Here is a 27,920-nt window from a genome sequence, read left to right on the forward strand (position 1 = left end):
AAAGAAAGCACAGAGGAGAAATGCACATGGGGACACAGAGGAAGCACACTGAACTGAGCCTGTGGGCAATCAAGAAGGGCTCCGTGGAGGAGGCTAACTCTTGTGTTTTACAAATGTTAAATAGATATGGGAGATATGAGAATGAATTGGAGGGTGCAGTACATGTAAAAGCCTAGAGACAAAGGAAGGTAGGAAACATTTGGGGGACAAGTAATTCAATATGGCTGGAGCATAATGCAAAAAAGAGGGAGAGTTAAAATTCATGGTGGGAGGAGGAATCAAGGATAAGGTTTTTTTTTTTTTTTAAGTTTATTTTTGAGAGAGAATGGGGCAGGGGTGGAGGGGAAAAGAGAGAGAAAGGAAGAGGATCTGAAGCAGGCTCTACACTGAGATCAGCGAGCCCTGTGTGGAGCCAGAACCCACAAGATCATGACCTGAGCTGAAGTCAGACTCTTAACCAATTGAGCCAACCACACGCCCCACAGGGATATAGTTTTATTGAAGATTTTTGAATTCCAGCTAAAAATTTTGGACTCAGCTAAGGAATTAAGATCTTGGGACAATAAGGACATTGAAGAACTTTTTAAAAAAGGAACCACGTGTTTGGATTTGCCATTTTGAGCCATTAATCTGGCTGTGGTGCAGAGAACTGATCCTTAGGGACTGAACCTCTAAAGCAAGAAGATCAATTAAGAGGTTGTCATCAGGTAACAGATGATGGTGGCCTGAACCCAGGTGGGAGAGCAGGAGTGACAGATGGAAATGGACAGACCCAAAAGAAATCAAACAAAAATAATAAAGTGCACATGGAAATTAGTAATTTGGAGGCATGAGGTCAGAAGCTAGCAGGTACATAAAAGCAAAGACAAGACAGAAAATGTCGATGACTCTTTCCATTCCTGTGGAGGGGTGGAAAAGGCTAGAATAACAGGTATGCCCGGAGGTGAGGTGGGCATGGAGTGAATATTGGGGAGCACAAGAGGTAGGTTTGCAAAGGGGTAGTTTTATAACTGAATCTTAAAGTACCAATCGGGACTTAGGGTCAGAACGGGCTTCAGAATATCTCCACTTCACAAAGACCTAGGAGACAGTGGCACCTTCAGGACTAGAGTTGGGGCCCAGGGCATGGCTGATCTCAAGATGATCTCAAGATGGGTCTGGGAGAATGCCTTCTCCTATTTCAGGGGAACTGAGAAGACCCCCAAATACTCTTGATGTTGTCTTACTTCCTGGCTTGCCGCAGCTGAAACGCTGCTGTTAGAGCTTGACAAATCTCTGGGGGAGAAGGCCCTCTCAGTAGGGCTTATATGATTCCTGGAGTGGGTTGATGGGAAGGGAGCCCAAAATCACAGCGAAACTAGGAATAAAACTTAGAAGCCAAACTTCCCAATGTCCAGTCATTTTCCCCAGGCTGGACTTAAAGAAATGGGGACAACTTTGGGGCACCTGGGTGGCTCAGTCAGTTGAGCATCTGACTTCAGCTCAGGTCATGATCTTGTGGTCTGTAGGTTTGAGCCCTGCATCCAGCTCTGTGCTGACAGCTTGGAGCCTAGAGCCTGCTTTGGATTCAGTCTCTCCCTCTCTCTGCCCCTCCCCCACCCACAGTCTGTTTCTGTCTCTCAAAAATGAATCAACGCAAAAAAAAAAAAAAAAAAAGGGACAACCTGGGTGGAGTCAGCACTTGGCCCCCAAAGGGCAAGTGATTGCGTGTCATCCCATCTTCAAACCCAGTGTAAACTGCATTGATTGGAGGTTATATCCTCCTCCCCCACTAATGTGTATGCACAATGTTCCCTTTGGTCAGAAAGGCTCTTCTCTCCCCGACCCACCTGAGGACACCTACACATACAGAACTGAGCTCACGTATCCCCTTGTCTGAAAGTCCTCCCCGTCTCTTCCAGGCGTGGTTGGCCACCTCATATCACCTGAGCCTTTCCCACACTACACTTTGATTCTCCGTTTCCCTGCTGCCTCTCTCCCTTTTCAAAGCTCTGAGTGCCTCTGAGAGCCACAAAGTGAATCAATGAAATGCCTACCAAAAATGCACATGCCCATCCACACACATATACCCACACATGTTATTTTTCTTTATACAAAACAGTGGTAGGGACTCCTTGAGGTCAGCAGGGTTTATACTCCTTGCACATCTTTGGATTTGAGAACGCTCTTGTACATGGGACATACACAAACAGCAGCTCCTGACTGTGCTGTATCTTACGTGTGGGGAATCCCAAACACACTTCCTTGTGGGCTTGAGCGAACCACAGCTCCGGGCAAGCTGTGTGCCTGGGGAAGGGTCCCTGTTGTGCCTAAGTGGCATCTCACTTTGTTCTCTCCAGGGAAGGCTCCCGGTGCGCTGGATGGCAATCGAGTCGCTAAATTACAGTGTGTATACAACCAACAGTGATGTGTGAGTAAGCCTTTTATTGTTGAGGGATTTTTTTTTTCTCCCAGAAAAATAAGCATCTGACAGAGTCTTAAAGCAAAGTAGGACTGTTATGTCCATCTGTGGAACAAAAATAGTCAGTAAGCCCGAGAAATAAATTTGGAGTCTATGAAATAAGCCTCAGAGTAGACAGTATTCAGGGTGTAATGTAAGATCCCTGGTAACAGGCTGTAGGTGTCCTTCTGCCCGTCAAGGAGAAGTGGTGAATTCTCCATCTCCAGAGGAGCAAGGGGCATATGGAGCATTCCTGCCGCTCCACTTCCCAGACTGACCTCAGCATACAGGACCCAGAACAGTGAGGGGCAGTTCACAATGGCTGCTGGGGGATCACATGTGGCTGGGGAAAAAGGCAGGCCAGATCAAGGGCCCATGTCTGCTCACAGCCAAGAGAGACAAGTCTCAGGCTGGTGGTGAAGGAAGGGCTGGGAGTGAAACTTAGGCCATTTCCGCTCCCCCCCATCCCCCCATTGATGGGAGGAAACACTGAGGCCCCGAGGCTTGAGATGACTTGTCCAGGGAGTTTAGCTTATGCCGGGGGAAGGGCAGGGGGCTGGCAAGCACTGCTTCCTCACTGCGTGCAAGGTGCCTTTTGTATGTTCTCTTCCATTGTCTCTGCATAATTTTGAGGCGGCAATTGGTGTTCCCACTTGCAGAAGACACGAAGAGGCCTCCAGAGGTTCAGTAACTTAAATCCAGGAGGAATTTAAGGTGATGACTCGTGTCCCAGGTGACACGAGTATCAGGCAGCTGAGCCTGGATTTAAGTCCAGTCTGTTGGCTTAGAATTGCACCTGCTTTCCCCAGTACCACCTCATGTTCTTCACCTAAAGTGAGTGGGCGTTCTCACACCATTTCCCCGTTAGGATCCTTCCCTTGGCCTAAGAGGAGGTCAGCACAGGCCACGTACAAGACCCTGTCCTGGGGAGCACACATTTAACATTTCCTTTTCTGGCAAAGCATCAGTCACCCTGACTTTTGAGGCAGGAGATTGATGGGTCAACCGGTTTGTTGATTATTGGTTTCCCTACTGTGTCTCCTGCAGATGGTCCTATGGAGTGCTCCTATGGGAGATCGTTAGCTTAGGTGAGTATCTATGTTTATCTACTAGGCAAGACTCCAGGCAATGGGAGTGGACCCCTCCCATTCTCACTCACTGTGGGATCCCACAGGTGCCATCTTTCTGGGGCACCACTAGATGGGACTGGGACATAGAACTTGATGGGTTTCCATGTATGAGTGTGTTTAGTCCCATGTTTCTCTTTTTGAGAGCCCTGTGTCTAATGTCATATTTAGTACTAACAACCTGGTGGCTGTGAACTTCATCATAGGTTCTTTGTTTGTACAGAGATGTCACAGAACTGTTATAAGTTCACTTCTACAACTTTAAGATGATATGTTACACAACTGTGAAAAGTCATTTTTGAAGACCATTTAATAGCATGTGAAAACATGCATGCCAAAACCCAGAAACTTCCTTACACGGTGATCCCATTTTATAAATGTTATACATGTTACACGTGAAAAACCTGGAAGGAGTCTGCAGGAGAGCACTACAAATATTGCTTGCTTGCTTCATGCGTTTTTGTATTTTCCAAGTTTTCTATATTAAATATGTATGTTTTAGAATTAAAATTGGGCAGTACTGATTATAGATAAAATCGGAATTGTATAAACCCGACCGAGAACTTCCAAATAGGACAAAGATACATCCCATTAGTACAGTAGAGGACTCGTGTGCAGGTGAACTCAGGGAAGAGAAACAGTGTGGGAAACAAGGAGCCGCCTTCTGGATCTGTCTGCCGACAGAATGGCCACACTGTCATGCAGTTTGGGGCTTATGTCCAGCTGTGATGTGTGGTGGGTTTGCTCAGACAGGAAGATCATGCTGATTTTGCGTCTTCTCTTGACATACCCTGTCTCTATCCCAGTCTCTGGGCTTGAGGGGCCTGGGACAGGAGACACTGTGCTCCACCCCAGAGGGGATCAGGGCAACCCGGTGTCCTTTCTTGCAGGTGGCACTCCTTACTGCGGGATGACATGTGCAGAGCTGTACGAGAAGCTGCCCCAGGGCTACAGACTGGAGAAGCCTCTAAACTGTGATGACGAGGTGTAAGTCAGCCTGGGGCCATTTAAACAAATGTCTATTCAGGGGTGCCTGGGTGGCTCAGTCGGTTAAGCATCCAACTGTGGCTCAGGTCGTGATCTCACGGCTTGTGGGTTCGAGCCCTGCATCCGGATCTGTGCTGACAGCTCAGAGCCTGCTTCAGATTTTGTGTCTCCCTCTCTCTCTCTGCCCCTCCCCCGCTTGCACTCTGTCTCTTCCTCTCAAAAAGAAATAAACATTACAAAAAAAATTAAAAAGTCTACTTTGAGAGAGAGAGAGAGTGGAGGGGGTGCAGAGAGAGGGGGAGAGAGAATCCCAAGCAGGTTCCACACTGTTAGCGCAGAGCCTGACACGGGGCTTAATCTCACAAACTGAAACATGATAACCTGAGCTGAAATTGAGTCAGACACTTAACCAAATGAGCCACCCAGGCGCCCCGCACCTTAGGGCCATTTTATCTTAACCTTCCCCTGTGTGTTTCTTGGACAGACTAACACTAATGAAGAGGGTACCTGATTCATACATGCGTATATGTATACCTGTACATGCACACACATTGAGATCCTACATACTGCCCCCCCTCCAAAAAAGAAGGGGAGTTCCTTAAACTAATGCCATTCTGTAATGGGCAGGGAATTGAGAGCTTTCTAGGCACAGAAATCCAGGAGGAATTTAAGGTGATGATTATCAGGAAGGTTGAAATGAAAGGCAAAAAATGCAGAAAAGATCTGAAATCAATTCATGAGACTCTTCATGAGTAAATGCATGAAACCTTGAGACTAACTTTGGGGACAGAGATTTTAGGCTGTGATAGTAGGAAGATTTTTTTTGTTTTTTTGGTCATAGAATCTTGCTTCTGCAAGGATTGTTTTCTAGGAGTAAGAATTATACCCAGGGGAAGAATGATTAGCTTTTGTGAAACCACCATTCTCAAAACTGAGTTAGCTGCTGCCTAACTGGCATGATGTGAAAGCACAAGGCTCTAGGTTCAGCAAAGAATTTATTGTCCAAACTGAGCCATTTCTAAGAAAGAGTGCTATTAATTATGGTACTGATACAAGAGGCCATAAACCTAGACCATGCTAGGTTGATAGCCTTCTGTGCACATAAGGTTCCCCTGAGGCATTTGTTCCCAGTGTGAAAATTTGAGCCCAGTCAGACATTGGTTCTGTAGCCCTGGGGCGAGGGGGGAGGGCACTGCCAGGAATCTGCATTTTAATAACGCAAGTGGTTCTGACCACATTTGGGAGAGTACTGTGTTAGACCAGTGCTTCCAGACTGTGTTCATGCATGTGCAAGAGGTAAAGAAGTGATAGAAGGGGGAAGGAGTTCTGTGGTCACCTTGGGAAATTCCATGTTAAGTCAGGTTAAACAGGTTTTTTGTTTAAATGGCAAGACTTCTCAAGAGTTTGCTCTGCTAATCCCTAAGAGGGAGATGCAGTGTGGAAGTTGGCAAATTTATTAGAGTATGGAGCCATTTTTTTTTTAAATAACTAACATTTTGAGAGACACAGTATTCCAAGGGACATGCTGCCCTAGACACATGACTCAGTTCTTTCCAGATAATCAGAAGAGGTGAGACCAAGATCCTTCAGGAATGGTACTCAGGGGAGGCACTAGATTTGCTGGCAGAAGAAAGGGGGTCTTGAAGGAGGTGGGAGGCTGGATCAAAACTCAGTGCTGTACCCTGTGCTGCCAGTCAAGTGTAATGACCATGTGTTGAATGGCTACTTTCTCTGTTTTCCATACCCCACACTGGGCCATGCCCAGGACTGAAGCACAGAGTTAACTGGCTAACTCTTTGTTTCCAAAGGTATGATCTAATGAGACAGTGCTGGCGGGAGAAGCCTTATGAGAGGCCGTCATTTGCCCAGATATTGGTGTCCTTAAACAGGATGTTAGAAGAACGCAAGGTGAGCGTGGGGCTCAGGGCAGGCTCTTGAGTCAGAATTCCTCATGTGCCCTGTATGGTTAAAAAAAATGGCTGATACAAGTCACCAAGTACTTCTGGGCATAGCCCTTGGTATTAGAGGGACATAAAAGATGTGGCCGCTAACTCTGAGCAAGTTACAATTTCAGAGGTGGTAAGATTTCTATAAAAGAGAGTCACATGTGGTAGAACAGATAGAATTAGCTTGTGAGCCTCATGAGTAATGTGGCCTGATCCTTCAATTTTATAGAAGAAATATACACAAAGAGGTGAAAGTGATATGTCCAAGGACACACAGCCAGGAGTAGTGGAGCCTGGTGTCCAGTTTCTGTGGGGAGGGGCAGGAAGTCTATCAAAATGTCCAGCAGGTGGTCAGCTATACTGATTTGAGGTTGAAAAGGCAAGTCTAGGTTAAGGAAATGGATGGCAGGTTACCACAATGCAAGTGGTAATTAAACCAGAGATGGGGGGGGGAGGGTGGTCACCCACAGGGATGGGGACAGAGAAGGTATCTGTAGAGAATGGGACATCTCCGGAGGGACAGCAGAGAGTGGCCTGGAGAGAGAGACAGGGTGAAATCTTACCTGCTGAGGCCGAGGGATGCATTTCAGGAAGAAAGTTATCAAATACAACATGGGAACTTAAGACAGAAAAATGTCCCCCAGGTACCTAGTCCTTGAACCATATGAAGGGAGCTGGGGGTGCCACGTGCCACGTAAGTGCCACGTGCAGAGGCAGTACCGGGGGAGCCTGTGTCTCTGACCCACTCTTGCTCTTGTAGACTTACGTGAACACCACGCTTTATGAGAAGTTTGCCTACGCAGGGATCGACTGCTCGGCTGAGGAGGCAGCCTAGGACCAAGCCCACCCGCCTGTATGTTCTGTCTCCCCTCCACTGGCATGACAGACCCTTGATTCCAAGCAAGTCAGCAAGACTGTGCCAAGAGAGGTGACCTAGAACATAAACATGTACATATATTGCTGTGTGTCTGGGACTTTACCACAAAAACCCGTGTGTGTGAATCTATAGTACACTTTGACTCTCATAGGACTGTATATACTGTTTCGAGTAAGAATGTGCTGAAATCAGAATGCCTGTTTGTGGTTTCATATGCAATAATATATTTTTCTAAAAATATGGACTTTACAGGAAGGTGTGTGAGTACAATTACTATAATGCATAACTCATTATCATCCTAGGTATTTTTGATATTTACCTTCATAGTGAATGCTATAAAATCTTTGGCTCTGTAGAAGAAAGATCTTGTTAGTAAACCTAACACTGGCCCTGATAGCCTGGGTAAGAAAAGTGGGGGAAATAGGTTAGTTCTATCAGGATAGAGGTTAACATCTAAAAGAGATCCTGCTGTCCATCTCTTAACTTTCTCCCTCGTGTATAGAAGCCATCCCACTTTCATTTGGTCATTTGTCAACTTCGTCATGTGTTTCCAGACCCCACCAGTCAATCCAGAATGCTAACACCTAAAAGTAAGCTTAAATCTCATTCCATACAAGTCTAAGAATCTTTAGAGAAGTACAAGTTTGATAAATTAATGAGATTTGGTTTTAGTTTCTCTGGTAACATGGGTTTGTGTGTTTTAAGAAACTGAAGTAGGAAGCCTGGAGTTCCACTTGGGAGACATGCGACATTTGTATCAACTGAACATCCCTACATGTATTGCACATTGTAAAGTTTCAGTGTTGATCAGTTGTGAGTTTACAGTTTATACCGTAGGCACATGTTGCACTGAGGTCATACAGTAAGTGAATAAATGTCTTGCCTACCCACTTTTCGTCCGGGAATGTTTCTCATAGGTATTGAAAAACATCTTTATTATACTTTAAAGTTATCCTCCTTGAACTTGTCAGTAAGATCCATGTAGAGCAGCAGGTGGGTACTCGGCCAGACAGGGGCTCGCGAGCTCCCAGGATTGGAAACATCTAGAAGTGTTGTGTCTAGTTCATTTTCTTGCCAGGGCCATATACTTCCAACTGAGAACTTAAATGAAGAGCCCTTGATAATGAGTCCCAATAGTTTCTTTTGCTTTTTACCCAAATGCTGTAGAGATACTCCTGACAACTGCTAGCTTGAATGTATAGTATGTGGAAATGAACCACAACAAGGATGATCTGAAAATGTAAATAAGACCTTCACATTTTTCATATGGCTTTGGAACAAACGTTAAGGTTTTTTTCCCCCTATAATAGTTTTTGACCTTCTTAATTACGTATTACTTAAATTCATAGTATCCAAAATTTGAATTTATTTCATGTCAAGTACATGAAAAGAGACACGGCGAAGAAGTACTTGCGATAGTAAGAAAAAGATGTTCAGTGATAATTATTTGTAACTCAAAATGCCAAGGCAGCAAACCTGAAGTATGTTTGAGGGCCTGTCGTCGCAGGCACCTGAGGTCCTTCTGGCACTCAGGTCTCACTACTGATTACTCAGATGCACCTGTATCATCAGCAAAGAAACCTTTGTCATTTTGCAGCATTTTAGCAACATTAATATTGAAGGTTCATCCTTAAAGGTAATCAAACTGAGTTATGTCCTATAGTTTCCACATCATCAAAAAGCAATTAAGCAAGGAGGAGCTAACTCCTCAAAGGAATTCAGACAATTCCAATATTAGGAACACAGGTTAGAGCATGGTACATTTGGGGGACCCACAGGACACTGCCTTAGAAAAAGGAGTGGTTATGAATTAAAATCAGGTAACATTACAGCAGTTAGAATAAAAACACATAATGCATTAGCCAAAAGACCTAAATCTTTTTGTTAACAGACACTGAAAATTTACGTTTACTTTGTGAGGAAAACCTATTCTACATATATATGAGACCTAAAAAAAAGTCTGTGTATTAGGTAAAGACGGTTTTCGGTATTGAGAGAGAAAAAGAAATGTATGCAACCTCAGACATGACCTTGATGGAAGTCACGGACTCATTGCTTCAACTTGAAACCATTGTTACTATCAATGAAGAGGAACCGAAAATTCAAAACAAACCAACTTTAATTTACCCATTAACCATTCTCCCCTCAGCAATCATAACTTAAGAAATAAACTATGGAAATATAGCCTTTAAAATGTAATAAATAAACCTCAACAGTGCTTTCCTTTCTCCTCTTTGAAGAAAAAGGTCAAGAAACTTCATGCCATCATAGACCAAACTCTACTGGCAGCAGCAGAGGCCAGAGGGGTCACTGACACAACAAGGCAGGGATTGCAGATCTTGTCAGACAAAACGATTACTTCCTTCCTTTCAGGTCTTCTTTTACCTTCCAGAGGACCAGTTCCATGCAGGCAGTTGCATTGTCAATTGAATTGTGACCTCCAAGTAGTACAGAATATAAAACAATGTGTTAGACAATGACTGTACCCATGATATCACCCACAGCTGTTCTCAAAACAAAGCCTGGAGTTAATGTTTATAAAAAAATTAACACTGGTCACTTAGAAAAATGGTATTTTGTTTGCTTTGTAAATGCTGTACATAAGTGTAGATTAGCAAACATCTCCCTTTTCCTATGTAGCCTGTCCTCGCATGGTGACTGCTTTGCTGTGACTAGATAGCTCATGGGTGCTCTCTGGAAAGAAGGTCCAGAGGGAAGGTAACAAAGGGGCAGGTATTACAAAAAGAGATCCAGCTAGGAGTCAAAAACAGTCTGTGAGGAGAAGTAGAACTGTCTACACAAAGAATGACCTCAGATACAAGAGTACATGATTTAAAAGAGTGGATGAAATTTACCCAGAATATAAAGTCTATAGTTCTGATGAGGATAATAAATGTATGAGATTAAATGAGAAAAATCATACTAGCACTTCTGAAATAGTGGGTGTATTTTTCATTTGTGTTATTCTGAAAAAGTCTGAAAAAACAAAAAGTATCTGTATTTTTATATAAGCTATTTTTTAAGTGAAATATTTTCATGTGTAAGGCTTAAGATGGATTGCAATAGAACACATTTTATAATAGAATTTTGTAGGAGCTCTTTGAGATGTATTTTTAACAAAGCAGGTAAAGATCCACTTTGAGATTGTATTAGTGTCTCACAAAGAATGAAAGAAAAAGACCATAGGGGTACAATATGTATTTTGTACAATTCATGACATGATCAGAAGGGCTTCCCGTATCTTAGGTATCTTTAGAAACATAGCATTGTGACAAATTTTAACATGCTCAGAATTTTCTTACACTTCTGTATTGTACGTAAGAGGAAACTATATGGGCATGAAGGTGTTGAGTAACTGACCTATTCCAAGGCATTCACTGCTCAACTGTGCATACAGCAATGCCACTAACAAGGGAGGTGGTAGCTACACTTGTACTTGAAATACACCCAACATTAGACAAGTTAATCATCAACAAACCCAGAAAATGTTCTGGGAGCAAGATACACTGAGTAGAAGTCAAGTGCACATATAATGCATGTATTGAACTTGAGCTATACTTCTTCTAACAACACACCATTTACTCTGGGTGAGATAACCTGAACCCAGTGAATTTCATAACCTCATTTAATGAAAAGCCTATATGAAAAGGGGTACATGGCAAAATTTAGAATGGAATTCGATCTCCACACCAAAAGAAGTTTTATACATGAATTCAAAGGCCAGGCAATTTGCCCAACAATTATCTGGCCATCATTTTCTGTATAGCTGCTGTTTTGATGCCTGTGGAAGATCCAGGACTATACCTGGCAGTGGGCATTGGCTTTTTACAAGCTTTCACATAAGCAGGTACAAGTCTTTCCACTATAGGAGAGAATCCATGAGCAAGAACCTACCTTAAGCATTTCAGAGGGCAGAACTTTTACCATCAATCACATGGTTTGTTTACTTAAGTCAGACGTAGGGCCCTGGTATTTATCATTAGCAAACAGGCTCTTACCATCATCCTGAATAATCCTCTGTAGGTAGTCAGCCACCAGACTCTTAAGGGATCTTTTGTGAGGCAAGCCTAGTCGATGAGGAAACAGAACTGTTGTGTCCACAACTGAAGTGTGAATTAACTGTCAAAAGAAAGAGAAAATCCTATCAGAGATTTTTCCCAATGAGTAACCATATAGATAGCAGCAACAATAATGGTAGCAGCAGAGTTATGCTACAAAAGCAAGTAACATGAAGCAGTTATGATGTAACAGTGACTAAGCATGCTACATGGAATATCCATTACAACTTGCAGAGTAACTCAATGAGGTAGACCTTTTGTCCCTTCTTTACAGTCAAGAAAACTGAAGCTCTGAGAGATTAAGAAGGGAGTTAGTAGAGAACGCAGAAATCAAATCTAAAACTTTGGGAACCACTTTCCTACTGTGAGAGCACCACCAGGGGGCAGCATGAGGGCAGAAAGGGTCCATCAAAGACTGGGGGGAGATGCAAAGCCATGCCCCTACCACCTTGGGACTCAGCTGAGGAGGGCACACCTCAACCTAGCACATGTCCTACCGCAGATTAGTGGTTTACTTGTCTGTGTCCGGGGAGGGGGCATGGACAAGGACTGTGTCCCGTCTAGTTCCAAATTTCCTGTGCTTATACATGTCAGATGGTGAATAAATTTTACAGAAGTTTCAGAAAGCAGAAAATAGGATAGATGAAGAGCAGTCAGACAACAGAGCCTAGAAACAGTTTGGATTCATTAGGAGAGTTGCATTTTTGAAAGGTGCATGCAAGAAGATTAGCCTCAAGAGTAATTTAAAGACCCACTGAAAACTGAGGAATTGGAAATTTAACATTCAGCATGCCTAGAAGCACTTAAATTCTCCTTTAATGTGTCAACTACCAACGAGACACCAGTTCCTGGCTGCAGAGTATTGAGTAAATAAAAGAAGGTTGTGGTGGAAACAGAGACAAACAGGAAAATCCAGGAGTTATCTGGACAGAAGAAACAGACTGAACACAATGAGGAATCATGACGGCTAGAAATTGTGTGGTCTGGGAGACAGGTGCAATAGGATGGCTCCTGAACAGTTTGAGAGGTGAGGTCACTGAGGTGATGGAAGGTGAGGAAAGGACATCCCTGGAAAGAGCGTTCTTACAGAAAATTTATGTCCCCACCTCTCTTTCCACACAGCTTGGCAGGGTCTGAGTGGAAGCACATTCCAGTATTATCTGTCACATGCAGAGACAACAATGCTATTTGAGACAAATATCTATTCTTTGAATCCCAGCTTTACATAGAAAAAGGCTGACATTCACCTATGAAATGTAAATGGCCTTACTGGTATTCTTGCACTAAAAAAGAACTAGCCCTTCTTTGCCTGAAGGTAAGTCCTAGGGTGGCTGAAAGTTCTAGAGTCTCCAAAGTTCTAGAGCTGTGCTGTGCCCTCTGATAAGCCACCAGCCACATGTGGCTATCTAAAAAATGCAAAAATCATTTTCTCAGTCACATTAGACATATTGTAAATGTTCAATAACCAAACGTGGCTACCATCTACCATAGTAGATAGTGAACATATAGAAAGGCCGATTGGATGCCAGTGTTCTAGAACAGGGGTGGCCACCAAACTCTGTCTTTAAGTGCCCAGTTGTGAATGTTTTCAGCTTGGAGACCACACAGTCTCTGCTACAACTATTTAGCAGTGCTACTGTAGCATGAAAGCAGCTACAGAAGATACAGAAGTGAATGGGAGCAGTGGGTCTAACAACATTATTTGTAAAAACTAGGTGGCCAGCATGGGCCATAGTGTTCTGACTCCTGTTCTAGAACACACAGCAAAGAACAGATAATTTTAACCTGAAGTATATTACAGGGGATATTTTCAAGTAGATCATGCCAAAAAAAATGAACATGACATTTGATTTTGAGCGTACCTATAAACCTACCTGACTTAATATGAAAAAGTGTCTCTAAGGATGTGAATAAAATAACCTGATAAACTTAGTCTTCCCCATTTGAGTATTAAAGACAATTATTAAAGAGGATGTTAAACAATGATTTTGGTTTTATCATAATTAATGGACTTTCTGATCTGGATGAACCAAATGACTTTAGTTGTCTTATATTGTAGCTTCTGGTTTATAATAGTTGGACTATGTTATCAACATGGACAGCAGTTCTTTTCTTCTTAGTTAATGGGGCAAATCAACAATCACTGATAACAATGATAATGACTACCATCTTAACACATACTGTTTTGTAAAAGTATAAGCCTGTATTTCTTTACCTTAAGAGCATAAAGACTGTTTTCAAAGCTGTGTCCAATTAAGACAGTGTCAGCACTGAACAGGTTCAACAGGATGGCTTGGACATCACGGATTGAAGTTTTGATGTTCTTCAGGTCCTCTTCGACCACACCAGAAAACCTGCACCAATAAGACACATAATGCATAGAAGAAAGTAACTTACTGGATTTCATCAGGTATGGTTAGAACACATTACTGACCAATGTGAGAAACATTCACTGAACAAAACAAAGATCTGACTTATGACCATCAGCTGCCCCTCCACTAGGTTTTATTTGTAACCTAGTAAAATTTATAATACTGATTAATTTATGTAAGGCTGGGAAGGCGGGAGGCATTCCGAGTTCACAGGGTTCCTTTGAACGCTCCTCTTTGTAGAAGCTCAGTTTCGTCCATTACAATTTAGTTAAGTAACGTATCTCCCATTAAAGTAAGCCTAAAAAAGCTGCTGTGGAAAGCAATATGGAGGGTCCTCAAAAAATTAAAAGTAGAAATACCATATGATCCAATAATTCCACTACTGGTTATTTACCCAAAGAAACCAACAACACTAATTTAAAAAGCTATATACACCGCTATGTTTATTAAAGCATTATCTACAATAGCCAAGACATGGAAGTAATCTAAGTGTCCATTGATAGCTAAATGGATAAAGAAGATGTGATACCGCTCACCCTACACACAGGAATAGTATGCAGCATTAAAAAAGAATGAGATCTTGCCATATGTGGCAACATGGATGGACCTAGAGGGTATTATGCTAAATGAAATGAGTCAGTCTGAGATTTCACTCACATGTGGAAACTAAAGAACAATCAAAAAGCAGAATTAGACCCAACTGATGGTTGCCAGAGGGAACGGGGATAGGAAGATGGGAAAAATGTCAAGAGAGGAATGGGAGAAACAGACTTGTAGTTATGGAATGACTAAGTCATGGGGATGAAAAGTATATCATAGGGAATAGAGTCAATAATATTGTAATAGCATTGTATGGTGATAGATGCTAGCTACACTTGTGAGCATAGTATCACGTACAGAGATGTTGAATCACATTTTACACCAGAAGCTAATGTAACACTGCATGTCAAATATACTCAAATAATAAAAATATAAAGCCTATAAATGAAATATGGGTAGCATAGGAGAGCAAATGGAGTCCTAGGTAGAGTCTAGATAACCTATGCTTGAATTAGTCTATGAATCTGCTATTTACTTCCTCCACAGATTCTCAGAAAATTACTTAACCTTCTGGGCTCAGTCTTATCTGTAGAGTCACTTACCAATCTTAATGGCTTATAAGGACCCAATGAAATACATAAAAAAAAAATAAAAAAATAAAAAAACAAAAAACAAAAAAACCTACCCGAGTGGCTTTCATGAAGCATTTTCTAGATAACTGTCCAGAAACATGGCTACTGCTACGCTGTACTGCAATTTAGGAGAAAAGCAAATGATAAAAATACTGGGAAGGTATTTTGAACTTAAATTTTATATTGACATTATGGTCTCCTGTCAAAAACAAAAATACCTGGCTCCACTTTTATTTAATATAGTATTGGAAGTTTTAGAGCAATGAGGCAGGAAAAAATCAAAGGCATCCAAATTGGAAAGTAAAGTCAAACTGTCACTATTTGCAGATGACATCATGTTCTATAAAGAAAATATAAAGACTCAACAAAAAACTGATAGACTAAATGAGTTCAGTTAATTTCCCGGGTACAAAAATCAATATACAAAAATCTGCATTTTTTACACTAACAATGAAATTTCATAAATAAAATCCCATATATAAGCATCACAAAGAATAAAATACCTAGGAATAACTTTAATCAAGGAGGTAAAAGACCTGTACACTGAAAACTAAGACAGTGATGAAAGAAATTGAAGAGGACAACAGTATATGGAAAGGTATTCCATGCTCATGGATTGGAAGAATATTGTTCATATTTCCATATCACCCAAAGCAGTCTACAGATTCAATGCAATCCCTATCAAAATTCCAATGGCATTTTTCACAGAAATAGAACAATTTAAAAATTTTTTTTTTTTAATTTTTTTTTCAACGTTTATTTATTTTTGGGACAGAGAGAGACAGAGCATGAACCGGGGAGGGGCAGAGAGAGAGGGAGACACAGAATCGGAAACAGGCTCCAGGCTCCGAGCCATCAGCCCAGAGCCCGACGCGGGGCTCGAACTCACGGACCGCGAGATCGTGACCTGGCTGAAGTCGGACGCTTAACCGACTGCGCCACCCAGGCGCCCCCAATTTTAAAATTTTTATGGAACCACAAAAAATCCTGAATAGCTAAAGCAATCTTGAAAAAGAACAACAAAGTTAGAGGCAACACACTTCCTGATTTCAAACAGTATTACAAAGTTACAGTAATCAAAGCAGTTTAGTACTGATCAAGAGACAAAGGCAGAGATCAATGGAACAGAATAAAGCCCAGAAATAAACCATGTACATACGGTTAAATAATACATAACAAAAAAGGAATGAATATCCAATGGAGAAAAGTTAGTTTCTTCAATAAATGGTGCTGAGAAAACTGGACAGCCACATGCAAAAGAATTAAAGTGCATTATTATCTTATACCATACTCAAAAATTAAAAAGTTATCAACTATAAGTCCAGCAACCACAAAACTCCTAGAAGAGAACAGGCAAAAAGCTCCATGACATTGGCTTCAGAATTTTTTTTTTTGGCTCTGACTCCAAAGCAATGGCAACAATAGCAAAAATAAACAAATGGGACTATATGAAACTAAAAGGCCTCTGCACAGTAGAAGATACCATCAACAAAATAACATACTGAATGGGAAAAGGTATTTGCACATCATTTATCTAGTAAGGAGTTAATAACTAACCAAGAAATAGATAGAATTCATACAACTCAACAAAAAATCCCAAACAATCCAATTAAAATTAGGCATAGGATCTGAATAGACATTTTTGCAAAGATATACAGATGGCCAATAGGCACATGAAAGGATGTTCAATATCACTAATCTTCAGGGAAATGCAAATCAAAACCACCATGAGATATTGCCTCAGACTTGTTAGAATGGCTATTATCAAAAAGATAACAGGTATTGGTGAAGATATGGAGAAAAAGGAACATTCATTCACTGTTGGTGGGAATATAAATTGTGTGGCCACTATGAAAAATATGGAGCACCCTCAAAAAATTAAAAATAGAACTACCATATGAGCAACTAATTACACTTATGGGTATTTATCTGAAGAATAAGAAAAGACGTACGTACTCCAATGTTTATTGCAGCATTATTTTCAATAGCCGAGATACGGAAACAACCTAAGTATTCATTGATGGATTAACTGATAAGATGATGTGGTATATGCAATGGGATACCACTTTGCTCTAAAAATGAATGAAATTGGGGCACCTGGGGGACTCAGTCAGTTGAGCGTCCGACTTTGGCTTGGGTCATGATCTTGCAGTTGACAAGTTCAAGCCCCTCATTGGACTCTGTGCTGACAGCTCAGAACCTGGAGCCTGCTTCGGATTCTGTGTCTCCCTCTCTCTCTGCCCCTCTCCCACTCATGCTTTGTCTCTCAAGGATAAATAAATGTTTAAAAAAATTAAAAATTAAAATGAATGGAATCTTGCCATGTGTGACAACATGGATGAACCTAGATGGTATTAGGCTAAGTGAAATAAGTCAGAGAAAGACAAACACCATATATATGATTTCACTTATAAATGGACTCTTAAAGGCTAAACAAATAAACAAAACTCATAGAGAACAGAATTGTGGTTTCCAGAGGGGAAGGTGGTAGGAAGTAGAAAAAACAGATTACGCAGATCAAGAGGTACACATTTCCACTTATAAAATAAATCAAAGGGATGTCATGTACAGCATTGGGACTACAATCATCAATACTGTGTTGTAAATTTCAAAGCTGCTAACAAAGTAAATCTTACAAGTTCTGACAAGAGTTTTAAACTCTGTACAGTGACAGATGGAAACTAGTCTTATTGTGGTGAACATTTCACATGTGTACAAATGACAAATCATTATGTCGTACACCTCAAACTGATAATGTGTGCTATTTATACTTTCAGAGTTAAAAAAAGAAAAAAGATACCTGACTCCATCATCAAGTCATCAAGCTTAGGGAATGTGATAATTAATCAAATATTTGGACTAAGAGGAAGTTATCAAGGGGTACTTGGGTTTATTTTAAAACCGTTTTTAAAAAATGCAAGGCATTGAATGCATTTGAAGTTGTTTTGAGACTCCATATTTACTTATAATGCAGACCCTTCAGTTACCATTTTGTCACTATGAATACCAATAACTACCCAAGTACTTCCTGACCTGTTCCAAAAAGCAGGTAGGAAAGATTCCATTAAGGCCATGGAAGAATAAGTACCAATAAAAGTATGATAACTGTAAGTATTTTACAATTCTGTTTGCCAATATACCCCAATACAGCTGGAAAAAAACAACAACAGTAAAATAGGGCTATTAGGATATGGCCAAAATGAGTAGGAAAAAAAAATCCAATGAGGTCAGGAGAAAGATTAGTATACAAAATATATTTTCTGATCATAACTTTTCCTGAGTTTTGTGCATACAACCATTTTTATGAACTGTGAGGGACTTTATATTAAAAAATGTTTATTAGAATTATCTATAAGTATTCTCAAAATTCATTATCAAAACAGCTTTTAATTTACATGACCACTTTGCTTGTGTTCTAAAATGATGGACATATACACATCATATGACACACATACTTTATATATAATATATATAAGATTTTTTACTATATACACTATTACAATTATATTATGTATACTATATAAATTCTATATAGTATATATATACCATATGATATATATAGTATATATATACCATATGATATATATTACAATTATATTATGTATACTATATAAATTCTATATAGTATATATATACCATATGATATGATATATATATATACCATATATATATATCTGTGTATAGATAAGTCCTATTCGTTTAGATATCTAAACAAATCATATATATATACTCACACACATATAAATAAGTAATTTTAAGTAGTATTGGAGAATTTGTTAAAATTGAATAAATATAATCCCATCAATAATAAACACTTCTTATTCTAAAGTGAATTCAGATCAGTGCCTTCTATTTTATTTTTAAATATACAAATATGTCATTTTATATGGCTTATAAGCCTTAAGGAAACCTAAATTTAACTGATCAATCATATCACTGGTGTTTCATCTGAGGTTTATAAAAATTAAAGATGCATCTATATTGTATAATTTCAAGTTAGCATTGAGTTTGGGTCAGAAATAGGTCATACTTTAATAATAATGATTATTAGGAGAATCTGCCCTGAACTATTACTTTGCAAACCATATCAAAGCCATGTGTACTCAGGGACATGTCTGTAAGATTGCAGATATTTTATCTAATGACAATTTTTACCTAATGGAAGAAGATAAAATGGTATTTTCAAAAGGAACTGATTAATGATTTAACAAACGAATGAATAAGAAAATCTATTCACTATTTGTGCTTCTCTCACCTCCTACCTACCACCCCAACATGTCAACATTCAACAGGGCTGAAGCTTTGTCTCTTATTTAGGGTTGTAACCTGGGATCTAACACAGTGTCTGTACAATTTTATCAAGTACTTAATAAAATATGAATATTCTTTTTTTTTTTTTAATTTTTTTTCAACGTTTATTTATTTTTGGGGGGACAGAGAGAGACAGAGCATGAATGGGGGAAGGGCAGAGAGAGAGGGAGACACAGAATCGGAAACAGGCTCCAGGCTCTGAGCCATCAGCCCAGAGCCCGACGCGGGGCTCGAACTCACGGACCGCGAGATCGTGACCTGGCTGAAGTCGGACGCTTAACCGACTGCGCCACCCAGGCGCCCCATAAATATGAATATTCTTGAACAAATCAATGAATTAAAGGCAAATAGCATAACTCATGCTCTAACACTAAATGAATACAAGTACAAAGCTAAAATGCACATAAACTACATGTTGAATATTCTACAGTCTCAAAAACCAACCCTTTTATGTGGATCCTGAGAAACTTACCAGAAGACCATGGGGGAGGAGAAGGAAAAAAAAAAGTTAAAGAGGGAGGGAGCCAAACCATAAGAGACTCTTAAAAACTGAAAATAAACTGAGGGTTGAAGGGGGGTGGGAGAGGGGAAAGTGGGTGATGGGCATTGAGGAGGGCACCTTTTGGTATGAGTACTGGGTGTTGTATGGAAACCAATTTAGCAATAAATTTCATATTAAAAAAAAAACCCTTTTATATGACCCGTACCTAGTGTTATAGTCAATTACTTCTTCATCTGGTTTCACAAATGTAGCATAGACCACCTGAAGGCTGGGATCAACCACCGTCACTTGCGTAAGTTCCAAGCCTTTGGCTGTGTAGCACTATCAAGGGGGAAATATTAAACTCATATATCATATTGAGTAAACATATTTTAACATCTAAGATATCTTAAAGGAGTATTTCTAACTAGAACATACAATTTAATCATATTATTCAGATTTACTAACAAAAGCCAGTCAGTGGATCTGACAGTCTTGTAAAAGATGTTCCAAGCTTTAATTTTTTTCCTTAATGTTAGTAATATTTCTGCTAAGAAAATAATTTAATTTTCTGGACTTAGCCTTTATAATTGCTTTCATTAGAGATCAGTGCTATCCAGGAGAGCCTTCTGTGATGATGAAATGTTCTACTGCTATGCTGTCTAATATGGCAGCTACTAGCCACAGGTGGCTACTTAGTATGCGAAATATGGCTAGTGTGACTGAGAACTTGAGTGTTATTATATTGGCTAATGCAGTTATAGATCTTGTTGAATGAAAAAAAGAAAAACTTTACCATAAATATCAATGTGGCACTGGAGAGGACAACATGCTAATAATTGATTTCAAAGCCTGAAGCAGCCTGAATTGTTTCCAGTTGAAGACCTAAGCTGGAAACTGAACAATGTCCTTCTCTATTTATTGTAATTCACTCTAAAATCCGCTCTCCAAATATAATAGAGGGAATAAAAACTTTATGTCTTGGTAGAGACAACCGTTCATGTGATGTTTGACACGTCCCACGTACATTCCCTTATTTTAGTGTATCTGATTCTTACTGTTACCGTGGAATGATTATTAACCCCATACTTGACAGAGTAAAACATCCATTATACCTGCTCCAGGGTGACAGGAGGGAAGCAGTGAAGCTTCCCAGGTCATACGATTCAGTTCTGTTTGTTCCCTACTTTCTCATATTGATTCTCAGATAAAGAAAAATCACCATAAATATTTTGCTGCCTCTATAAACAATAGTTTCTGAAAATTCATTCAAGTTTTTATGCTGATGCTGGGGATAACAGTATTATTTGTAACATTTTCCACCCGCACAATTTCAGCAATTTGAGCAGGAGAAGCACCACTGGTGATAGATTAAGAAAAACTAATAAATAAAAAGAGACCCACGGACCAGTTCCTGGCCTCATTTCTTACTAAGTACAGGAATTCCCCCAAGTCACCTCTCCTGCACTTCAGTTGCTTCTGAAGGTCGGTGAATTACACGCAGAACTATGTGGCCTCAAGAGAAAGCCCAGCCAAGTGATGTTACACACACCGTGCCAAGTGCTCCACAAGGATTCGGTTGTAATTACTGCAGTAAGAGAGAAAACACGGACGTACCACCTCACAGTTCACAGCAAATACACCATGATTGCCGTCGGGGGGTGGGGACTTGACAAAAGTCTTCACAAAGCCCTCTAGGTTTTCCTTTTGGTCATGAACGTGAAGCTGAAATAAACATTGCCAAATAAATTACCGGCTATTTCTGCAAGCACCGTTAAGCTCATAAAAATTTCACCAACTAAAAATTAGCTTAATTAACCCTTTCAAATTCTTTCACATCTCTGGAGGCAGCAAGTCTCGTTCTGAAACAAGCAGCGGTCTGGGTGACAAGCCCTACCTTGGCGACCTGACACCCGGCAGAGCCAAGGACACCTTCACAACAGCTGTACCGTGTTTCTGAGCCACCGAGGACTGCAAACCAATCAAAAAATAAAAATGAAATCAGGCAAACTTTATAAGGCAGAGTGGCTCACTCCCAGAGCATGTGTCTTATCTTACCCTCCAAGACCTGTAAGGACACTGTGCAAGTACTTGATGTTACTCCTCCCCGTAGTCATGTTTTTGGATATTCATAATGAACAGGAAAAACCAACTCCTGGAACAGAGTTCTTGTGGGTTGCACTTTGAAGGTGAATTACAGTTACCAATGTCCTGAACACCTTCCACCCCCTTACTGCTCTTATTTTGCCCTGATCCCTCAGCTCTCCTCTGGCATCACCCCCTTATTCTGCTTGGACTTAACCTCAAGTATGTTTTCAACATCTTCCCCACTCCCTGACATTTTCTTCCCCACTCCCTGACCTTTTTACTCTGGCTGAGGGGCTCAAAGTACCAAATTCTCCCTTCCTATGTCTGAGTTGTTGATCTGATCCAAGAAACATCACCCAGTTATGTAGACTGAGACCATGACGCAGATGTCATCTCCAGCCTTGGCTGGACCTACCAAATCCTGATGCCCTCTTCTTCTGTATCTTTGCCCAAGTACTATGTACATTTTCACAGCTATAATCCCAAATCTTCCTATCTCTTACCCCAATCCCATAATCCAGCTCATCTGTTCCCATATCCACCTTAGCCCTTCTTCACTCTGGCCTAAGGTAATGTTCTCCCAACTGTTCCTATTACTTCCTTCTGTCTACAGTGGTTTCTGCATCAGTTTTCCTATAAAATGGGCTAGAATAATCTCCTTAAAGCACACATATTCATTTTATCACTTTCCTCAAGTCATTCCCTTATTTATTACTGATCAAATGCAAATTTCTCAGGCTGGTGCTGAAGGCTCATGCTTAATCAGTCTTACATTACTCATCCAATCTTGACATCCCACAGCTTTCTCTTACCTTCTCCTGTGATAAGTAAAGAAGGAAGAGAACCAGTATTAACAGAGCATCTGTTATAAGCCAGGACTTTGACATGTCAGCTCACTCAATTGCCACATAAAGCTCATTCTATGAAGGTGGAAACAAATGCTCAGAGAGCTTAAGTGACTTGCCCAAGGTCTCAGGGAAAGTTGATGTCAAAAGAGCCCCAAATCTCAGGTCTGCCAGTTCCAATGTCCTTGTTCTGTTCATTATGCTGTATGGTCTGGTTAGCCCTGATGGTCTATCTGCTACACTTACTCCTCTTCAGTACCTTCCCTTCTTTCTTCTACTCCCTCTGGAATTCATAGTCCCTCCACCTTCCAAAAATAAGCCCTCCGTGCTCTCAACATTCAGGCCAAAGTTACCTGATTTATTATTTATCCATGTATTTATTCAGTCATTCAATCACACCCACTGTTCTCTTCTATTTTCTCCCAGCTTTATCTTCTTCATACTATTTATTACAATATCATTCACATTCATATCAATCTCTACATCAATAGTTCATCTGTCCACCCATCTCTCCAAATGTTTATTGACAGTCTGTATGTATTAGGTACTATGCTAAGTGCTGGGGAGAACATAGGGAGAAAAAAAAAGAATGGATGGTGGTCCTTCCAAAAGCTCACAGTCTTTTGGAGATGGCAGATAAACTAGTAGATCATTACAAAATGTAGTTAAGTGCTATGAAAGGAAGAGGCAGGATAGAAGAAGGCAGACCTATTTCAGATGGTGGGGTTGAGAAAGGACCTTGTGGAGGTACTACTGAAGCAGAGACACAAAGGATAAAAAGGAAACAGCCATGGCAAAAGCAGAGAGAATAATGGGTAAGAAGGCTCTGGACAGGGGGTCAGTGTGGTGTGAAAGTAACAATGGACAGGGGAGAAAATGGGGGGCAGAGACTAAGTCAGGCAGGGTCAGCAAGGTAACCAAAGGGTTTTAATCAAAGCAGGGCAGAGACAGGACCAGATATGTGATGTAAAAAATTACTCTCGAGTTTCTGGGGTGAAAAATAGACTGGGGGGGGTGCGTGGGTAGAGCGAGAAAAGGGTACAGTACAAGCAGCGAGACTGGGCAGGACACTGCAGCAATTGGGGACCGAGATAGGGGTGATTTGGACCCAGACAGTGGCAGTAGAGGTAGAGAAGGGACAGGCTCAGACTACATTACTGAGGGATAATACCTAAGACATACACACTGCTAAGACAAAAAGGTGCGAAGACGAATGACAGCACCCAGGTTTTTGGTTTGAATAGGAAAAAAAACCAGCTGAGTGGATTGTAGCAAATTTATGGTGTTGCAGGCAAGATGGGGGCTGGTGGGGGAAGGAATCAACAGTTCATCTTCATTCAGGGCAGGGGCGGGGGTGGGGGCGGCAAGGAATGGAAGCTATTAACAAAGAAATGATTCTAATGCTGGCAGGTGCAAAACAGGTGACATCAGGAGGCAGTTGACTGCTGTGAGGTCTTCCCGCACCCCCCTCACAGCCTGGGACTCCCCACACCAGTGGGCCACAAGGGTAGCGAGTGGTGGTCAGAAGTAGGTGCTTGTAATTCAAACTTCAGATTCGGTACAGTTTCTCTCGACTGGACTGCACCTGACAAATACAGTGAACTGAATACTTTATCGATATTTTCTCTGACAAGCACTGGCTTGTCAAATAAATAAAGCAGAACTACCAAATACTTGCCTTTCTGAGTCAGCACTCGGCCAAAGTGGTAGTAGCATTCTTCTACCCTACTGTGTTTGCCTGCGGGAGTCACACCATATATTTTCCCACAACGACAACAGATCTTCCTAGAAGCTGAAACAAAATATGAAATTATTCATGAATACTTGGGGAGAAAAGACAAATGAACCGAAATGCAGGGAATTAACTGCCTTTGCATTCTTGATCACGCATGGATTACATGCCCAGGGTTGACCGTGAGGTAACAGGGAACTTAGCAGGATTACCCAAAGCAATACTTGTAGGTGACCGGCTCCCAGCACCAGGGGTGCCTGTCTTCCAACAGGCATCCTGTCTGCCTCCAGATTCAGCCTAATGCCAGATAATTGTGGTTTTAGAGCCATAATTTGACTGTAGCCAACTTGATTAATTATCTACTTTTAGTACATAGTAACTCCTGAAATAGGACATATGTCTTCCTTATTATCCCCTTTAAACATGGAGGGGCCTGCATGCTTATTAAGTCATTGAGAGTAGATCTGGGCTTTTCACTAGACCCATTTGTGAACATTGGTTTTCAGTGATAATCCTCAAATTGGTTCTGATGATGATGGCAACTCTTAGTTGCAGTCTATTATGAGCCTCTGAGCCAGGTACTGTGCCGAGCACTTCGCATGCATTCCTGTAACTGATTCTCACAAAGACCTAAGGGGGTAGCTGTATGATCCAGATTTGGGAAAACCAAGGCTGGAGGGAAAACCAACAACCAAATGCAGGTTTCCCTTCCTCCTTCAGAGCCTCTGTTCTTAACTGGGTCAAGGGTTGAAAAAAAAAAAAAAGGTAACTCAAATGGCAAAGACAATAATGAGAAAAATTCTAAAGATACAAAAGATAAATATTTTCTAGTCATTGAAAAAAATATTTTTAAATGTTTATTTATTTTGAGAGAGCAAGTGAGAGAGCATGAGCAGGGGAGGAGCAGAGAGAGAGGGAGAGAGTGAATCCCAAGCAGGGTCTGCACTGTCAGTGAGGAGTCCGATGGAGGGCTCGATCCCATGAACCATGAAACTATAACCTGAGCTGAAACCAAGAGTCAGATGCTTAACTCACTGAGCCACCCAGGCACCCAGAAAAATATTTCTAAAATTCCATTTCCAACTCCAATGGACTTAAGGTTTGACAGCTGGGATATTAAATATTCTCTCTTTCTTCTTGGTGGAAGGAATGAATTTTAACTATGCCTAGTATTTAGAGAAAATGTAAAATAGTAACACTAATTGTAAATCTTTTTTATAAGAATTTCTAATTAAAGGACAGGAAGTATTCAAAACTGACACTGCATATGAATAGTTGGTAGGAGTAGGGACTCCAGAATCAGACTCCTTGGGTTCAAATCCTGGCTCTCCTACTTATTTTCAGAGTGACCTTTGACAAGTCATTTGACCTCTGTGGGCTTCTTTCCTCATTTGTGTGAATGAAGGTAATGCTAGTACTTACCTTAAATGATTGTTAATATTTAATAAATTAAGAAAATAAACTTCTAACACAATGGAAATGAAGTGGAAAGGGAAATAATCCTTTTAGTGTTCCAGCCTTAGCATGTAGCAAGGATCATTTTCAGTCCCATATACTTACTGTCATTTAGAAGAGCTTTGGTCATGCCTGGGTTTAAAAGAATACTTCCTGGTTTTTCAGGGCTGGGTTGTGGATAGTCATTTTCATGTAACTGTTCTTCCGTTAGAAGGTAGTCTTGCAGATGTCTGTAGAGAACAATTCCTGTGAGTGCTAAGAAAAAAAGAAGTGTGGTTCAATAAAATTTAAATAACATGTTTTAAGGTAGTGGTAAGGTTAGAGTCTACTAACCCTTTCAGATATGAAAAGCTCAAATGCTGATTAACATTAAGTAAGGAAGTAGTCTAAAAAAACTAAAGTCTTCATATCCTTTGACCTATAGATATGTAGATACTGATTGCTCTCTGCATCATCTGAGGTCCTATACTATGGCTAAGAGAAGGGGAAGTAAGAATCCCATCAGTAATAGCCAGTGCATATTAAGCATGCCAAAAACTATCGTCAGGACTTTGAACTTTATATTAACCCAGAAGCGAAAACCTATTGACCTCATTTTTACAGACAAAGAAAATGAGGCTCAGAGAAATGAGGGCACATGACCAAGGTTACACAACATAGTTAATACACAACTCAGGTCTTCTGACTCCAAATCATGCTTATTGATTCTTAATAAACACTGAGATAAGCAGAGTACAGAAGCTTACAAGCAGGAAACATGGTAACTCTCACAAGGGCAAAATGCTCAAGTTCAAGGATCTCTTTCCAACATCACTAACCCTAACCCCTCACATGAATGGATTCCTAAAATTTCTCCTAAGGTGTTATTTAAAATTCTGGCAGAATTTGCTACACTATCTTTGGCAAACCCTTTTGTACAAAAAAGAATTCTTCTGTGTGAGAAATATTAGGAGATTCTAGAAGTACCTGCTTTGTTTCAGACAAGTACTTAGAGGACAAGACAGGTGCTACCATCTGGTTTTATTCAAAATACGACCAAAATCAAGTAACACTTTTTCTTTAGCTTTTTGATCCTGGGAGTTTGTTACAAATGCAGACTTGGAGGCTGTTCCCAGACATCCTGAATCAGAATCCGCACTTGAACAAGATTTCCAGGTCATTCCATGCATGTTAAGTTTGAGAAGCACTACTCTCACTGACTGGATAGGTATTAAGTATCCCCTCCCGCCACTCTTCAAAAAGGAGGCTGAGAATTCAAATACTGCCTAAGTAGAGCCCATTTTTTCATCTATTTATACTAATTTTTAAAAAGGCTATTAAATATTCAGTCTGCAGATGATCCTTCATAAACACAAGTTTATTTATTCATTTATTTTCATGTCCATTCTCTGAAAGAGAGAATGAGTGGGGAGGGGCAGAGAGAGAGGGAGACACAGAATCTGAAGCAGGCTCCAGGCTCTGAGTTGTCAGCACAGAGCCTGATGCAGGACTTGAACTCACAAACTGTGAGATCATGACCTGAGCTGAAATTGGACGCTTAACTGACTGAGCCACCCAGGCGCCCCAACACAATAGTTTACTAATTGCATCACACCACATTTACTTCTCCTTTAAGGTAACAAGGTCAAGAGTCTGTCAACATTGCACCAAACTTACCACTTTTCTTTTCATTCTTTTTCAATCCAGTTGTTTTATCGTTGTTATTGCTTCCAGGGACACCTAAAACATACAAGAACTCTTCTTCTGAGACAATGAATTATTTTTGTCTGCTTTATAAAAAAGTATAAAACATGAGAAAGGTCCACAGCACAGTGAAGTCTTTATTTTTACCTTAAAATAGGCACCCAACATGGGAGACCAAACTACTTCATAACCAATGCTAAGTTGGGAAAAATGGTAATTTATGAAATAATTAGATCAGGACTTCGTATTTTCTAAAGCTACTATATTCTGTGTATTGGTTAGAGTATGTCTAAATATGAGTCAATGAGTTTTACATCATTACTGACTATAACTCTCACAATTTGCA

At 40.5% G+C, this 27,920-nt stretch overlaps 2 protein-coding genes across 4 annotated transcripts in view; one reads left to right on the forward strand and one right to left on the reverse strand.

The window, feature by feature from the left end:
• The window catches only part of TEK (TEK receptor tyrosine kinase), a 106,467-nt gene extending 98,200 nt beyond the window's left edge, over nt 1–8,267 (forward strand). For all 3 annotated transcript variants that reach the window (XM_043566797.1, XM_043566795.1, XM_043566796.1), the window contains 5 exons: nt 2,340–2,410; nt 3,488–3,528; nt 4,458–4,554; nt 6,363–6,462; nt 7,261–8,267. In XM_043566797.1, coding sequence (XP_043422732.1) covers nt 2,340–2,410; nt 3,488–3,528; nt 4,458–4,554; nt 6,363–6,462; nt 7,261–7,335 — 384 coding nt within the window. In that variant the 3' untranslated portion in view covers nt 7,336–8,267. The remainder of the gene's footprint in view (nt 1–2,339; nt 2,411–3,487; nt 3,529–4,457; nt 4,555–6,362; nt 6,463–7,260) is intronic.
• A 1,364-nt stretch (nt 8,268–9,631) lies between these two features.
• Nucleotides 9,632–27,920, reverse strand: part of LOC122475109 (putative exonuclease GOR) — a 42,106-nt gene continuing 23,817 nt past the window's right edge. The window contains exons 7-15 of the mRNA XM_043566798.1: nt 27,548–27,610; nt 25,997–26,146; nt 24,383–24,496; nt 21,669–21,742; nt 21,389–21,496; nt 19,998–20,113; nt 13,651–13,789; nt 11,376–11,496; nt 9,632–9,815 (exon numbers count right to left, since the gene is read on the reverse strand). Coding sequence (XP_043422733.1) covers nt 9,733–9,815; nt 11,376–11,496; nt 13,651–13,789; nt 19,998–20,113; nt 21,389–21,496; nt 21,669–21,742; nt 24,383–24,496; nt 25,997–26,146; nt 27,548–27,610 — 968 coding nt within the window. The 3' untranslated portion in view covers nt 9,632–9,732. The remainder of the gene's footprint in view (nt 9,816–11,375; nt 11,497–13,650; nt 13,790–19,997; nt 20,114–21,388; nt 21,497–21,668; nt 21,743–24,382; nt 24,497–25,996; nt 26,147–27,547; nt 27,611–27,920) is intronic.

Source organism: Prionailurus bengalensis, chromosome D4 (assembly GCF_016509475.1).
Source record: "Prionailurus bengalensis isolate Pbe53 chromosome D4, Fcat_Pben_1.1_paternal_pri, whole genome shotgun sequence".
NCBI classification, from domain to species: Eukaryota; Metazoa; Chordata; class Mammalia; order Carnivora; family Felidae; genus Prionailurus; species Prionailurus bengalensis.